The sequence below is a fragment of the Camelina sativa genome, chromosome 7, assembly GCF_030686135.1.
Source record: "Camelina sativa cultivar CO46 ecotype springtype chromosome 7, ASM3068613v1".
NCBI classification, from domain to species: Eukaryota; Viridiplantae; Streptophyta; class Magnoliopsida; order Brassicales; family Brassicaceae; genus Camelina; species Camelina sativa.
The window spans coordinates 7,740,519-7,756,833 of NC_141886.1; the positions used below are offsets into that span (position 1 = coordinate 7,740,519).

Sequence of the window (16,315 nt, forward strand, 5' to 3'; positions counted from 1 at the left end):
ATCCCACATATAGTAATTGTTTCCAGATCGACGTCCTCTTAGTACAACAGTCTTCTCTTCATTCACAGCTTTGCAGTCCACTTTGGTAAATGAAACCGTTAGTCCTTCATCACATAGTTGACTTACACTTATCAGATTTGCTTTCAAACCTTGAACTAAGTAGATATTCATAAGTTTTGGCAAAGTATTGTCATCTGTTCTTCCTTTTCCTTGAATATCTCCATGACCTCCATCTCCAAAAGTGACCTTACCGCCTCTTATTATTCAGAAATTTTGTAAATAATTCTGAGTACCATTCATATGGCGTGAGCAACCACTATCAAAATACCAAGGACTTTCATTGTCAGGTTCTTCTGTAATTAATGCCATGCTGCACCTGAAATTAATCTCCGGAGTATACTTTGCAACTTCTCTTGACACAGTTTGATATAAGTCAGATTTTTTTATCCAGATCTGATTACGAATTCTATTCCAGAACAATTTTCCTTGTCGCTTAAGCCTCTCAACCCTTTCCCAGAATTTGTAACAAAAAAAACTGATGTGTCCAAGCTTTCCACAGTAATAACACCCTCTTGTCTCTTTTTGAAAATTTGTTACTGTCTCTGTACTTGGAATATTCAGCCCACCTGACACAAATTTGGTTTGTCTTGAACTACTTGTTGTTCGATCATTAAATCCCAAGCCTCTATGAATCTTTTATGTCCTTCCATAACTTAGAATTTTATCTAATTGCTTGGTTCCTGCAAACATATGTATCTTCTTGTGCTGGTGTTCGAGCTCTGTTTGTAGCTTCTCCGATTTTTCTTTTTCTGCTTTTAACTCACTTCCCAGTTCTTCACAACGCTTGACCAGATTAAGTTTTTCTTTAATCAAAGACACACTACCTTGGCTAATTTTCCTTTATTTTTCTAACTCTTCCTGAAGAGTTTTGACTAAAGTTGTAAGACGATGCTGCTCCTTCACTAACTCCTGATTCTCTGTAGCGATATTGACAAGAGCGTTTCGAACATCATTATAACTTTCCACTAACTCCTCCTCAGGTTCTTCTTCTGAATCAGAATCTTCTTCTTAGTCAATAAACTCAGTGATACCGAGATATGCAACAAATTTTAGAATCTCCTCTTCACTCTCTTCCTCGGTATCTTCTTCTAGACTGATCAAAGACTTCTCCTTTTGACTAACACACTCTTCGTGATTGTGTCCTAAACCCTTACATATCAAGCAATTATTCTCACGTCTTCTAACTGTCAGACATTCTCGGGCAAAGTGTCCAAATCCTTTGCATTCGTGACATTGCATCTCTGATTTTCTTGAGAATTTTCCTTCTTCAGCTTTCTTGTATAGTGTAAATTTCTTCTGAATTTGTCCTTGTTCTACCCTTTTTAAAACCCTATCAAACCGACGGACCAGCAAGCTAACTGGATCCTCACCTTCAACCTTATCCTTGTTTTCACATGCCGCCAAAGCTATGCCTTTAGTATTCTTGACTCCTCCCAACTCCATCTCATGAGCCTGTAGCATCCCTACTACTTCTCCAAAGCTCATATCCTCAACCTTATTTGACACACATAGAGCGGTTTTGAAAGCCAAAAATTTTGTTAGTAGACAACGAAGAAATTTTTTAACTAATTTTTGATCTTTGTATTTCTTTCCCAAGGTTACAGCTTCTTGAGCCAAAGTGCTAATCTTAGAGCTGAAGTCATATATAGATTCATGTTCATCCATTCTCAAGTTCTCAAAACGAGAGGCTAACATATCTTTCCTAGAGCTCTGAACTTTTGTTGTTCCTTCGTAATGAATCTGAAGAGTATCCCATGCTTCTTTTGCTGTCTCACACCCCTGAATCAACTCAAATTGCTTCCTTCCAACACAGCAGTGAATAGCCGTGAGAGCTCGTGAATTATATTTTGATTTTTTAAGTTCATCATCAGTCCAATCTTCCTCTGGTTTAACACTCTTCTTTCCGTCTTCATCCTTGATTGTTGGTTCTTCCCACTTCTCGAGCACAGTCTTCCAGGCGAGTCGGTCTATGCCACCGATTATAGATTTCATCCTTGATTTCCAGAACCCATAATTCCCATCATCTAGAATAACCTTGTTGCTGAGAAGATCACCATAGCCCTCCCTCTTTTCCACAAGATCTCACCCGTAATAAATCCTTACAAGTGGAAGCTCTGATACCAATTGAGAACGCAAGAGCTAAGTATTTTGTAATCTTCCAACTTAACACACAAGGATTATTAAACTCACTTTAGATTTATTAGAAAATAAGTCTTACAAGGTTTCTCCTTAACTATATTTTCTAATTCTCTCAAGTTCTTAGATCTCAACTTTGATCTAAGAAACCTTTTTCCCTCTTTGAATCTTCAAGCTATTCTTTCTCTGAGCTTAAGATTCAATTACAAGGATTGCTCAAACTATGAAGTGCTAATCTTTCTCAAGACCCAGCCTCCCCTATTTATACTAATTGGTCTTAGTCTCACAATAAGCTAATTCTCAATTTTGTTTAAACTAAGAATTGTTAATTTCCTTTTTCTTTACAGTATAGGAAATTAACAATCTTTGTAAAACTTCCTTTTTAATTGAAAGTCTTTACTCTTCCAAAAACTTCTCCTTGCTTCACGAACCTTCGCTTGGCCGCCTAGATAGATTTCCTTTAACAGTTCTTGGTTTCCGACATGTTGAATCATGTCTTGAACTATTTTTGTTTTAGTACCCCACCTATGTCAATAGATGCATTTTCAGAAGATTTCAACATTTGCTTTAAAAAAACGAAAGCGAGAAGACTAGAAAATATACATAGCAAAAGTTGTTAATCTATCTATTAATACTTTGTTAACCATTTTTTATGTTCCTCACGAAAAATATCTAAACTTTACTCTCTACTTGGCATCCCATTAATGTGTTATGCAAATGCAATAGAGGTGTTAATAAGAGTAGTGTCGCCCAAAAGTCAAAATATGTGAGAAAGTCATGAGGATATGCATTTATATATCTCATCATCTTCTTATTTACTCATATAAAGTCATGAGGATAGGATATTTTTTGGTTTGTAGCTTCTGTTTTGTGAAGAGAGAGAGACATTGTAAGGCCGATGGAGTAGCCAAAGAGGCATTAAGTTCTCTACCTCCTTTTGTACCAAACTCTAACTAAATGAAAGTCTTTCGTTTGACAAAGAAAAAAAATATCAATCGGCCGCAATCAAAATTCTCAATTGGTGGTCATGTAAATTTTATATAATATGCATGCATACACCATTTGATTCCATACAAGTAACTTGGTGATCTATATATATATATTTCTTTCCACCAGAAAAAAAATATATATATATATATATATCTTATATAATATGAAAAAAAAAATTCTAACTTTCTCTGCCAATGCGACACTTGGCGCTCTAAATTTGTAACACATGTGACATGTCTTTCTCATTAATTTTAAATTAAATATTTTTTAATCTACTTCATTTTATTTTTAATCTTATATGATGTATAATTTGCTTAAAAGTTTTTTTTTTCACATTGTTACAAAAATATATTTCTATTAAATTTTAGTTTTAACATTTAAGATATTTCCTAATGAAAGCATATACCATTTAACCTAAAAATAAAACTACTGATCAAACCAATAAAAATAAAAAAAAAAGTTTTTCTACTTTTAAAGTAAAAACTGAAACCAAATTAATTTATAATAGACAAATTTTAAACTACCAAATATATTCTAATATATTTTTTAAAATTACATTGTATTCAATAATCACATTTATTCTATTAAAGACAAACTCATATAAAATTAAATGTGTATTTAATATTCTATAAGTTACTGGTTAACTGTTTGTAAAACTTATGTACTAAAAGAAAATAAAAATAATATAATGGTATCAGAATATAATTGCTTAATCACCCCATGAAATAACAGAAAACAATAGTTTCCAAAAATAATTTAAAGGTATTAGTTTTAATAATTAGAAAATAGAGATAATATATGAAATCTAAAAAAAAAATTAATAAGATATTTCTTAAAGTTTTATGACATGAGCCATATTTTAATATGCATTATTCCAATAAAAATTATATTAAGGGTGATTACGAGATTAGAGAGTAAACATTGGAGTATATGGTAAATCGGGAATACACTTATTAATTATTCAAAATAATCATTGGTGATTCCTCTGTGTAAAATATATTGTCTAGATTCATAATCTCATTAGTATAATACAAAATTCAGGTTTCAGAAGTTTAGTTTATTGATTTTTTTTTTATGGGAGATGGGAGACTTTGTCTCCCATGATTATTCATAACATAAAATGAAATACAAATCTGTCTTGGACGTGTAGTACCATGAGCATCATCCGATAAAATCGAAGCAACACTACTTGGAACTACCGCCAGAGCATGAAAACCTAAACATAAAGAGTAAGCATAGGAAGCTAATCCATCCGCAAGACGATTACCTTCTCTATACACATGTGAAATACGGACGCTCCAGTCCCTAAATCGGAAATACACTTATTAATTATTCAAAATAATCATTGGTGATTCTTCTGTGTAAACATATTGTCTAGATTCATAATCTCGTTAGTATAATACAAAATTCAGGTTTCAGAAGTTTAGTTTATTGATTGGTTGAAGAGTTCATTTTTTAATAATTAAAAGAACATATTTTCAGCATTTATATAGAGTTTCTAATTCACAAGAAGTTTGGTAGGAGGATAATTGAAGAAAATCAAAAGGTACCAACATATTGTGGAGTCAAAAGAAAATCAAATATTAAGATTGAGTTAAAGAATATATAAAGTTGTAAAATCACTTGCAAAAAGATCGATATTTATCAATTATTTTTCTTTACGATTGAGACTAAAACATAATTTTTATTTATTTATTTTCACGATTACTGACTTCATAATAATTTTCTTGTTATAGAGGTCTAGCGAATCATCATATAAGTCTTGATCCCATCTATATTTTTTTAAGCTTTGTTAAAGATGTAGGGAAAGATGAGTTTTATCTGGTAATAGCAAACTATTTTCGTTTTATCTCGTCTCTACACAAACCTCATTTGTGCTAAGACTATCTCCAACATATATTCTATTTTTTACTCTAAAATAGGGCATAGTTTTTTTCAATGTATCACTCTATTTTTTACTCTAAAATAGAGTTAGTGTAAAAAAAAGAAAGTTGAATATAGAGTAATCCTATCATTTACTCTAATTTATAGTAAGATATATAGTAGTGTTGGAGCCAATGTTACTCTATAATAGAATATTGACTTTAAAATAGAGTGTGATTGGAGATGCTATAAGAACCTAACAATTTATCACAAAACAATAAAATCTAAAACAAAAGAACTTTGAGGGATTTAATTACTTTAATCAAAAATATTTCTGATATATATGTTTTGTTTATTTTATTTTGCGTCAAAACATTAAAAACCATATTTATAAAGAAACACATATTAAAAAATTTAAAAATAAACTTTTCATAAAAAATTCATTTCAAAAATATATTTCTAAATTTGATATATATTGTAGTTAATAAAAACATTAAATATATCTCGCGCATCAAGTTAAATAAATTATATCTCGCGCATCGCGCGAGCCTATTTTTAGTATATATATATATATATATAGATCACCAAGTTAAATAAATTATAAAAGAAAAATAAAGAAAAAATTAAGAAGATAAATTAAAGATTTGATATATATTCATGTAGATCCACACACCTAGATTTCAGGAGCTATATTAAACCCACCTCGTTTGTTATAGTTTAGATTCTATCCCCTATATATATATATATTAGAACTTTAGAAGAATCCCTAAATCATAAGTTTCAACAATGAAGTTTTACGGTAGAAAGAAAAAGAAAGCCTCCACAACAAAAAAACCAACAATACAAAACAAAAAATCTGATGTGGCCGAAGAGAAAAGATACCCTTGTTTAACGACGATGTTGTGGGAACATTTGGAGAAAGAGAGATTCAAGGGTTTTCGTGTATTCACTCGTGGGATTTGGCATACGTTGTTAACTCTCTCGATCTTTGGCTTGTTGAGATCCGGAAGTGAGGTTTTGTTTTCTCCGATAAGATTTGGCGTAATGATCTTGTTAGTAGTGATGCTTTTCAAGTGTTTACTCTTGGACGACTATCCGGATCCATCAGTAACGCCGGTACTAAAATATCTCAGATTTGTAATATCATTGATCATATTACCTGTCATGTTTTATATCCCTTTCTATTACCCTACCATGGACGTGTTTGTTTCGACCTTTTCTTTGCTCGCCGGAGGAATCTCATCCTATCAACTCTATAGCACGATGGACATTGGACATGGTCTACTCTTTCTTTTCCTTGCCTTTACTAATGGACTTTTAGCCATCGAATTTGCTGCTCAAGAATATGAATCTGTCTCTGGACTTTTATCCACTTTATTCTTCCAATATATTCTGTACGTTTATAATTTCGAATTTCTAGCTACTGTAGTTTAGTTTTTTTTTTTTAATGTTATATTTTATTGAATCATAACAATAAAACAAGTTGATTTTGTTCTATATAATGTGTTTTTTAAGTATGTAGTTATTTATTTCTCTCCGTTTTTAATATATAACCTTTTCATTTGCATGCACACAAATTAAAGAATCATTTATTTTTTGTTTAGTTTTAAACTAAAACATAATTAAATATCTACCTAAACATAATATAATAAATAAGAAAACAATCTCTATAATATTTTTTTTGCATTGAAATTTAGAAAAATCAGCAATTTCAAAACATTTTTTTCTCCTAAAAATCCAATAAGAAACGGAGAGAATAATAAGTATAACAGGTTTCTTAATATGGGATGAGTTATGACGTTCATAGTTCATAATGTCTCAATTTAAATTCATTTGTATATGAATAAAGTTATACAAATTTCTAATATAAGAGAATAAACGAAATAAAGATATTTTGACTGGCGTTTTCTGTTATAGACACAATGACTGATCTACAAATATTGAAATTGTGAAAACAAAAATTTTATATAATATGCATGCATACACACGTACGTGAGAGGAAGTTTTTTGTTTAACATGATTATATAGATATGTCTTAAGCCTTGAGCAAATCAGTTTTGTTGATGCATGGAGAATTATATACATTTGAATGTGAATAACAAAGAAAACACACGCGCTCTGTGGAAACGTGCCTGAGAGAGATACGAAGGCAGCAGAATCGTGGTTGTGATTATTATTTTCTATCGTCATGAGAGTGATATATAAGTCAGAGAGAAACAGAGATTACAGAGCATTCTTTATGTGTATGTTAGTTGTACATTATTTAATGAAAGAAGCCAATTTTAAAAATTTGACACATATATGCTTGTGGATGATGGATACTACTATTCTTAAATGTCACATTTCTTTTAGAAGGTTCCATAAGTTTTGAGATCATGTCATGATTTTTGTTAATTATAATTATAGTGGGTTTAGATTAATCTAAACGATTTGTGAAGTTGACAGTAGACTAGTAGAGTATTTCTTTTGTGGGAGTAAAGTTAAGCACAAGAAGATTTCGACATCTGCTTAAAAAAACGAAAGCGAGAAGACTAGAAAACTCAATATACATAGCAAAAGTTGTTAATTTATCTATTAATACTTTGTTAACTATTTTTATGTTCCTCACGAAAATTTTCAAAACTTTACTCTCTACTTGGCATCCCACGTTGATCATATTCTCTTTTTTAGAGACGATTCTCCACGTTTATTATGATTCTGATAGTATTTTTCAACATTTTTTTCTAAGAAACCTAGCTAAAGAGACCCCATTGGAGATTCCCTGAGTTCCTTATTACGCCACTCTGGCAATGACTCTTGTATATGTTCTTTAATCCTCTTTCCCAATTTCATGAAAAGTTGTACAAAAATATAATCAAATTCTTATTTTGTTTTCCTCTTTATTTTAAAACTGGAATTTACCTTATTTAACACAAATTTAAGAAAAAAATAACTAGATTAATATCCAAACTTATAAGAAAACTAGAATGACCCAAGTATAAAAACCAAAAATCATTTTTGTACTATTTTAATTAAATATTAAATTTAAATAACAGAAATAATTTTATTCAGTTTTGATCCTTCAAACAAAATTACGAATTTGGCATTAGCAAGTGTCGTGAACGGGCACCATAGCAAGTAAAGATATGGAGAAAAGTAATACAATAAAAAAAGTAAAAAAAAAGTTAGATTTATTCGTGTACCAAATGGATACCGAAGAGGCGAAGACTTTGTGAAAGGTAATCATTAATGAAGTTATCTATACTGTATTTCATTCATTTATTTATTTATGAGAATCCTACTTCTATGTGCCATGTCATCATGTAAACTCTTCTTCTTCTCGACGACTGAAAAAAAAAAAAAAAAATCTCGACTAACAAAACATACACACCCAAAAAAAAATCTCGCACACTAAAAAAAAAAAATCTCGCACACCAAAAAAAAAATTGTCGCGGCCCACGTGATGAGATGAGAGAGTTAGATGCTCGATCCACGGCGGCGATTACAACTGGAAGCCTGTGGCTGGCGGGTTCTGTTCATCTTCATCATCTCTTTTCTATCCTCTTTCTTTTGTGCTTTGGTTCTCGTATCAACAGCCGGCGGCGAAGGCGGATTGGTTGGTGTAGGAGCAACAACGGGAAGATGGAGATTGAGAAGTTTCTCAAGACTATGAAACTGGATGTTTCCGAGGCCACTCAAAATAGCAGTTGGTATTATGAGAAGGATTCGCACAAGTAGAGACTCCGTGAGTGAAAAGAACCAGAATGTGAAAGTAACTGCAGAGGCATATCGCTGGAACGTAGAAGCTCTTTATGGACTTGAGAGGATCGTCCACAAAGGTGAAGAACCCCAAAGCACTCACCGGATAGCCCGATTTCAGGAAGACGACGATGTTTGGAATCTGCGACGGCGTCTGCGGCTGTAGCTGTTGCTGTGGCGGCGGATTTGGCTGCTGATTCCTACGATACCTGACTATGAACCAAGAAATTCCGACGTGGTACACCGACGCGAAGCCAAAGATTAAGCGACTGTTTTTTTCCACCGAAGGTATCTTCAGATCCATGAGGAACTTAACTCCGGCTGATCCAGTTAACACGGCGAGAAGAACCAAAGAAGAAACGCTGAGGTTAGCAACGAAGTCCCCATAGGCGGCGAGCCATCCATCGATGCGTTCGGGAAGAGTAGGCATTGAAGAATCAGAATTAAGAAAGAAAAAAAATTGAAGAATGGAGTAGTGTGGTTATCATAGTCGCTGATTCTGAAGGTTTTATAGCAGAGTCTTGACCAAGTTCTGTTAGTTACGCGAGCGACGGTTGCAGAATTAGTTTGTTAGTTACACGAGCGACGGTTACAGTTTCATTTGTTCCGATGATCATAAGTTAGTGAGAATTAGATATTTACATCTTTGATCCTTCTCTGGTGTATCTTTAAGTAAGCATGTGTAGGACATTCTCCTTTACATGATTACTTATCCACATTTGGTTTTGAATATCCCGCGGTATGTGTTCAGGCAGAGAAATTATTTGTTTATGGAAATGATTGGGTAGTTAACAGGTAAAGCGAAGTGGTCAGGAGTCAAGGAAGCTGGTCGAAGATGCTCACCTTGACCAGTGAGCTTGGAGATTTTAGTTATTCTTATGGCACATGTCATGTAGTTTTCATTATATTTGGTGTCACTGTGTTTTGAGTGTGAACTTTTGGTCTTGCTACGTACAGCCACAAAAGATAGGACTGTAATCTCTCTATGATCTTCAAGGACCTTTCATAGTTGTAAAGAATGTATTGATGTAGCTTATCACTAGAACTTAACTTGATATCATTTTTAGCTACCATATAGTCTTAGCATCTCTCTTCCTGTTGCCTATTTCCTTGGTCATTCATGGTACTTGTTGCTAGGAACACTTGTACACAGACTAAGTTCCTTTCTATGTTGTGCCTGCAGGTGGAATCTTGTGAGTATCGTATTGCTGCTGTTCTTCAGAGACTCTGAAGTTCCTTAGCATCACTGTTTCTGTATTGAAGCACCGATGCGACTCTTCCCAAGACATGTTAGTTCTGATGTTTTAACAACTTCGAATGAAATTAAAAAGACATGATATGATTTTCTTTACATGTTACCAAAGTAATTATAACAAAACTGAAAGATGTTCTTTTGCAGGTTTCCGATGCTTAACTAACCGGCATATGCTTTTCAATTGTGTATTGAGATTGGAAATGTCAGCTGAAAACCTGCCTAGAAATAACTTGTTCTGCTACCATTCCTCTCTCTCTCTCAATTTCCTTTTGTTCGTATCACAATCAAAGAGAAGACTAGAAAGACTTGCTTCTTGGTTAGAATCTCTTCTCATGGTTCCCAAACTCTCTTAAATTTACCAACTTTTCATATTTTTTCACTTACTCATCTGCTCTCTTTCTCTCTGTCTCTCTCTCACAGTTCCTACGACCTCCATGGCTTCCGGTGATGTTCTTCCTCGTTTCTTCAGTGTCTATCTTTCCCAGTACAGCTCTGACTCCTTGGTGAGTTTTTTTTCTCTGCTTGACTGGTTTTTCATGGAAAAATCTGTTTTTTCTGGATATGTTTAGTGTTGATGTGAGTGAGATCTGAACCAACGTTGTAACTTTCTTAGCTACTTAAGCTTTAAGATTTTTTCTGTTTACATCAGACATGTTCGAATATGGTTGAGAATGAGTCAAAAGTAGATATATAGAGGCTTACTTCGCTCAGATGTCTCTTCTATGTTCAAATTTTTTTGAAGATGAGGCTTGCTTGCTTGTACAAATCCCTAGTTTAACCGCATCTTGGAGGGTTTTTGAACTGAGTTTGTAAGCATATTTGTGCATAGTTTGTCAGTTGAGAACTTTAACCTTTAACCTTTACTGTTTCTTGTTGGATGTTGAAAGCCTCGGCTGCAGACAGAGTCTCTGGTTTTTTTTTTGTTGTTTTGCTTCTGATGAGTCAATTTTTGTGTGTTGAGAAGCTGATACCAGTTTCGTACTACGAACACTTGCCGCGTCCGTTGCCCAAGACTGGCATTCTCATGGGCACTGGTGGAAAGATTTGGAAAGTAGCAATGAAGAGTAGGCAAGAGCAAGTGTATTTTGAACGAGGCTGGGCCAATTTTGTGGCGGATAATGACATCAAAGATGGAGAGTTCTTGATTTTTGTCTTTGATGGTTACAGACGCTATGAAGTGAGCATATTTGCTCACGGAGGCTGCAAGGAGATTCGTGCAGCCGTTGAAGTTGAAGAAATCTCTGATGGGACAGAGAGTGAAAACAATGAGAGTTCTCTTGAAAGCGTCATACAAGACGAGGAAGAAGAGGCCATTGATGCTGATGCAAAGAGTGACACTCTGACTATTCTCCTGATAGTCCAGACACAAACAACGATCTCTGTGGAATCTGCTGAGGTGAGGTTGTACTCATGCCAACTGATACAGACATGTATGGAGCAGACACAATAGAGAACCAACAGATGGATTTTGGGATCATATTGAGGGCCACAGACAATTTCTCTGATTCCAATGAAATTGGACATGGTGGCTTTGGTAAAGTCTATAAGGTTAGTAGGAGGAGTTATAGACTAGAGAATAATTTGGACTTTTTATGCATGCTCAATTTTTCATTTTATGCACTTTTGGTTGCAGGGACAGGTTTACAACGGGGAAGAAATCGCAGTTAAAAAGCTTGACGAGTCCTCAACACAAGGCCTCTCTGAATTTAAGACCGAGGTTAGCGTGATTGCACGCCTTCAACACGTTAACCTTGTTTGCCTCCGCACTTACAATGAAGAAAAGGTCTTGATTTACGAGTAGTTGGAAAACGGAAGCCTTGAAGGCCATCTCTTTGGTTAGTGTTTAGTAATATACTAACTTATTAACTCGTACGTAGCATGACTTGTTAATGAGAGAGTCCATGCATAGTTCATATGTAATAATAGATAATCAGACTAATGGATAATTTTGTTTGTGGGAATTTGATACTTTACTCCAATCTGTGTTGTGTAGGTGGAAGAACCCAATCCTCTAGACTTAATTGGCAGACAAGATTTGAGATAATTGATGGCATTGCGCGAGGGCTTGAATATATGCAAGAGGAATCACGGGTTAAAATTGTACATAGGGACTTGAAACCGGGAAATATCTTACTTGATATAGATATGGTCCCAAAAATTTCAGATTTCGGCCTGGCAAGAATCTGCAGAAAGAACGAGAATGAAGCTTTTACCACTGCGGCGGCTGGAAGCTAGTAAGGCATCATCATATCATATATATGTATCATAATCTCTGAAAAATTAAAAAATGCTTTGAACCTTATATTCATCTATATATATATTTGAATTAGTTAACTCCTTAGCATTGACTTTTATTATACATACATATACAGTGGTTACATGTCTCCAGAATATGCGGGAGAGGGTATATACTCTGACGAAATCGGATGTTTACAGCTTCGGAGTTATTGTGCTGGAGATTGTAACTGGCTAGATGAACAGGACGTTCTCCCTGTCGGACCCCAACTGTGCTAATCTCCTCAGCTATGTAAGCAAGCTTGTAGAAGATTTGTTCTTGTTTTTTTTCTTTTATAAGTAAAATAAAGGTTGCGTTGGTTGGTTTTTTTTTGTAAATAAGCTTCATCACTGTAGCCTATAATAACCCCAAGCCACGACTAAGCATCATCAAACCAATATATATATATACATAATCATTTAATTATGTTGATACATAATTAGCTTCTGGGTTTGAAATAATTAGCTCTCCCACACCCCCCCCCCCCCCCCCCCCCCCCCCCTTTTATGCTCTTCTTTTATTACTGAAACTATACAATATCAATTTATCTCTCATCAAATGCAGAACCAGAGGGATCAGGAGATGTTCAAGATGATGGTATGTTTTCACATGCTATTACTGATTACCTCAAGTTTTATCAAAAATCCTCTTCTGATGTTGATGATATTTTTTGTACAGCTCTTTCCTGTCCACAGCTACAAGCAGCTGCTCAAACGCTCTGTGACATTGCAGTCCAATCCGAAAAACACAACAACCCAAATGGAATCCTCAGATGGCCGAATAAGCTCTCTCAGAAATCCATGAAAGCCCGCAAAACCAAACTCCGAAAGGCACAAGACAAATGTTTCCTCCTTCGATCATAACTCAAGCAACTACAACAATAACAACAACCATGTGAGAAAAGATTCAGCCGCAGAGCATACATAACCATCATCATCATCATCTTAAGCCTTCAAAGAGACTGAAATTATCAACAATGGAGAACAAGAAAGGAACATTCCCAAGCTCATCATCATCCCCAATAGAATCACATAGAAAACATTCATCTTCAAGCAAGCTCAAGAATCACTCCCGTTTGATGCCGCCGCCTCCACCACCAACGAGAACACTCCAAAAGTCATCCATGTATCCTCATAAAGCTCGGAAATTTCCATGAACGGGCTGAACATAAGAGTGGTGGACGTGGATCCATATAAACCAATCTTGTTTACTCAAGAAACCGGTAGGAGTCATTTGTAAATATGAATGGTGTCACGGTGTAAGGTAAGTTCTTCTCTATGTGCACAGTTTAGGTGCAGAGGACTATATATACATATATATATATAGTTTATATATGTATTGCCTTCAATGTTGTAACGTTTTATTTTCAGTTGTAGTTGTAGCCACACAGTTCTTGTAAGGTCTGTTGTGTTTAAAATTTTCAGTTCTACGAGCCTAATGATGAAAATTAAAAATCTCAACTTCAGTGTCTTGGATTGGGCATATTTATGTGAACCATACAATTTATAACCTATTAATCATATTCTCAAACTCATACTCTTCACCAGCATTCAAATTAACTATTAGTAAAGCTCTTTACTTAAAGGTTAAAATATGATTTACGTTAAAATATGATAGTTATCATACTCAATTCAACGCCTTTCAATAGAAAAAACTGATAAATATATAAGGAATCTTGAGGGCCTCATTAGGAAGAATGATGTTAACTTACAATGCGCACATCAACAGCTGTATACTTTGTTGAATCTGTTGCAGTTTACACATATGGTGTTTTCTTGAATTGTATCATATAAAACCTGAGAGCATACTAATGGCATTCCCAAAGTACATGTACTTAAGTTTCTTGTATCAGTGTTCATGTTATCAGCTTTATCGAAAATGGCTATTAATATCATTTATCTCTCTCTTTATTTTATTCTTTGTTATTTGCTGATATATTTTCTCTGTGCTTTGATGCATGAAGTTTAGGCAATTCTTGGAGGATAAAGTAACATTTGTGTCAAGCAGTACAAGGACTGCAATTTGAACTGAAACAAAGAGTTACTTGATAACCTCGATTTTACTTGAAATTGGTATGTACTTCACATGGTTAACTATAGTTTAGTCATGCATGCCTAGCTTCTATAGCTCGTTCTCAGGATAAAGTAGACCATCGGGTGCTTTAATCCTATTATACTCTCTAGAGACTTGACCATGCTTGTAAAATACTTATGCAGATGTTGACTTCATTGCAAACCAGTCAATAAAAGCTATCTGCAAAGTTTCACATTTTTTTTAATGCCTTCATCAAATCTCTTGCATACATTGTGAATTGAAAAACAAAAATCTTGTAGGAACATGTATCTGCAATTAAGCTTGTAGAATTGATTGGTGTGATCAGGGGAATGGAGAATCCGAGCATTGTTTTTTCTATCCTACGAGTAAAGGACGTGAATAAGAGGAAGGGAAGATACAATCTACGTAGAGGATGTCTATGACAAAGATCGGGAGTAGACCATCCCCTATTCGTAAGGATATCATGGTGACATGGTGTTATGAACAGGTCTATATCATGGTATTTCCTTTCCTTTACTAATGGACTTTTAGCCATCGAATTTGCTGCTCAAGATTATGAACCTGTCGCTAAACCGAACTTATGTGGGCTAGTTTCTCACGCTTTTTAGAATCTTATTCCTATTTTCAATTAAGACAAAAAATGTGTATATTCTTTTTTTTGGTAAGAAACTGAAAAAAACTCCCAGCTATTTATAGGAATAAATTCGAGTTTTCTTTCAATTCTCACTAGAAAAGATGATTGATTGGAAAATATATGTACATAAACCCGAAACTTTCAAATTAACGAGAAAGAAAATACAAGAGTGGCAAAAAGCCGTAAAACTGTGTGCAAATAACATGATATATGTGACGTTATTCACTTGGAGAACGACATTATAGTTTGTTGGTTTTTAAGACTTGGCCCAACACCGTTTCTTGCCTCGATATCTCTTCTTTTTTTATCTCACTCTGGCGTTGTTTATTCCAGACAATGTGGTATTAAAATTTTAATATCATTTATTTACTTATCGGCATTATAGTTTGTTTGTTTGTTTTTAAGCAACCATTTGCATGATTCAATGATCCACCAACTAGATATACGAGATGAATGCATGGGTCACCAAAACCGATGTCTCGTCTCTATGTTCACTACAAAACAAAACACTTATTAAATAGCACATAAGGATAGCACGTGTTTTGTAATTGCTATGGTTGATTTTGATTATCATATAATGACATTTTCTAAATGCGGTGATAGAAATCGGACAAGCGGGAGGCTAAAAAATACAATATTTAGAACAAAAAATTAGAAACCCACGAACACTAAAGACATTTCCCCCTTTTCTCAAAACCTAAACATTTCTTCCTTTTCACTTAGCTCGCGAAAGGTTTTTCTCACAGCCACTTTTTCAATTTCGTCCTTCTTATTCACTCACAGTATCCGTCGATATTGGGACTGAGGCCGTCTAAACCACTCAAAGTATCCATTGATTTTGGGACTGAGATTCCATTCGAAAGTATGAAATCTCTCAATCGAAGGTCTTTGGGCGTAGTTTACTCTCAAACGAATGTTTGAAAGTTTCGATTTTAGGGTTTTGATGTGAAAGTTTTGATTTTGAGGGTTTTCGAGTTTTAGCAAAATTGGAGATTGGAAAACAAACAAATATTGGTTTTGAAAGTTTGGATTTATACGATTTTAGTTGTATAAAGCAGATACAAAGTATACAACCAAATTTGTTTATATATTGACTCTGATTTTTTTTTCTCTTTTCTTTGCAAGTGTTGTCGATTGTTTTCAGGGGATTCAAGCTACTCTTTTGGTAATTGTATTCACCCGACAGGTCAGTACAATATTGTGGCTTTCCCTCTTTTGTTTGGTGGTTGATTTAAGTAGTACACTGTTGCTAATATGAACTATATATTCTTAGTTGTTTGTTTTGTTAAACATAGCTATATATACGGTG

At 34.2% G+C, this 16,315-nt stretch overlaps 2 protein-coding genes across 5 annotated transcripts; one reads left to right on the forward strand and one right to left on the reverse strand.

Moving 5' to 3' along the window:
- Positions 1-1,068: 1,068 nt before the first annotated feature.
- LOC147941015 (uncharacterized) lies at positions 1,069-2,690 on the reverse strand. The gene is made up of 2 exons (XM_087458348.1): positions 2,628-2,690; positions 1,069-2,127 (listed from the first exon to the last, which is right to left on the reverse strand). The coding sequence occupies exons 1-2, from the start codon at positions 2,688-2,690 to the stop codon at positions 1,069-1,071; spliced, it is 1,122 nt and encodes a 373-aa protein (XP_087314474.1).
- Positions 2,691-8,334: 5,644 nt separating this feature from the next.
- LOC104700674 (B3 domain-containing protein At3g06220) lies at positions 8,335-13,777 on the forward strand. Of its 4 annotated transcripts, none has more exons than XM_087458837.1 (10): positions 8,335-9,406; positions 9,971-10,076; positions 10,187-10,358; positions 10,463-10,545; positions 11,004-11,590; positions 11,676-11,877; positions 12,036-12,276; positions 12,415-12,569; positions 12,882-12,914; positions 12,996-13,777. In XM_087458837.1, the coding sequence occupies exons 4-5, from the start codon at positions 10,477-10,479 to the stop codon at positions 11,490-11,492; spliced, it is 558 nt and encodes a 185-aa protein (XP_087314963.1). In that variant the 5' UTR covers positions 8,335-9,406; positions 9,971-10,076; positions 10,187-10,358; positions 10,463-10,476; the 3' UTR covers positions 11,493-11,590; positions 11,676-11,877; positions 12,036-12,276; positions 12,415-12,569; positions 12,882-12,914; positions 12,996-13,777. The 4 variants fall into 4 exon arrangements, with proteins under 4 accessions (XP_087314963.1, XP_087314964.1, XP_087314962.1 ...); XM_087458838.1 differs by having other exon boundaries at positions 8,337-9,638; positions 11,007-11,590; XM_087458836.1 differs by having other exon boundaries at positions 8,342-9,638.
- The last annotated feature ends 2,538 nt before the right edge of the window (positions 13,778-16,315 follow it).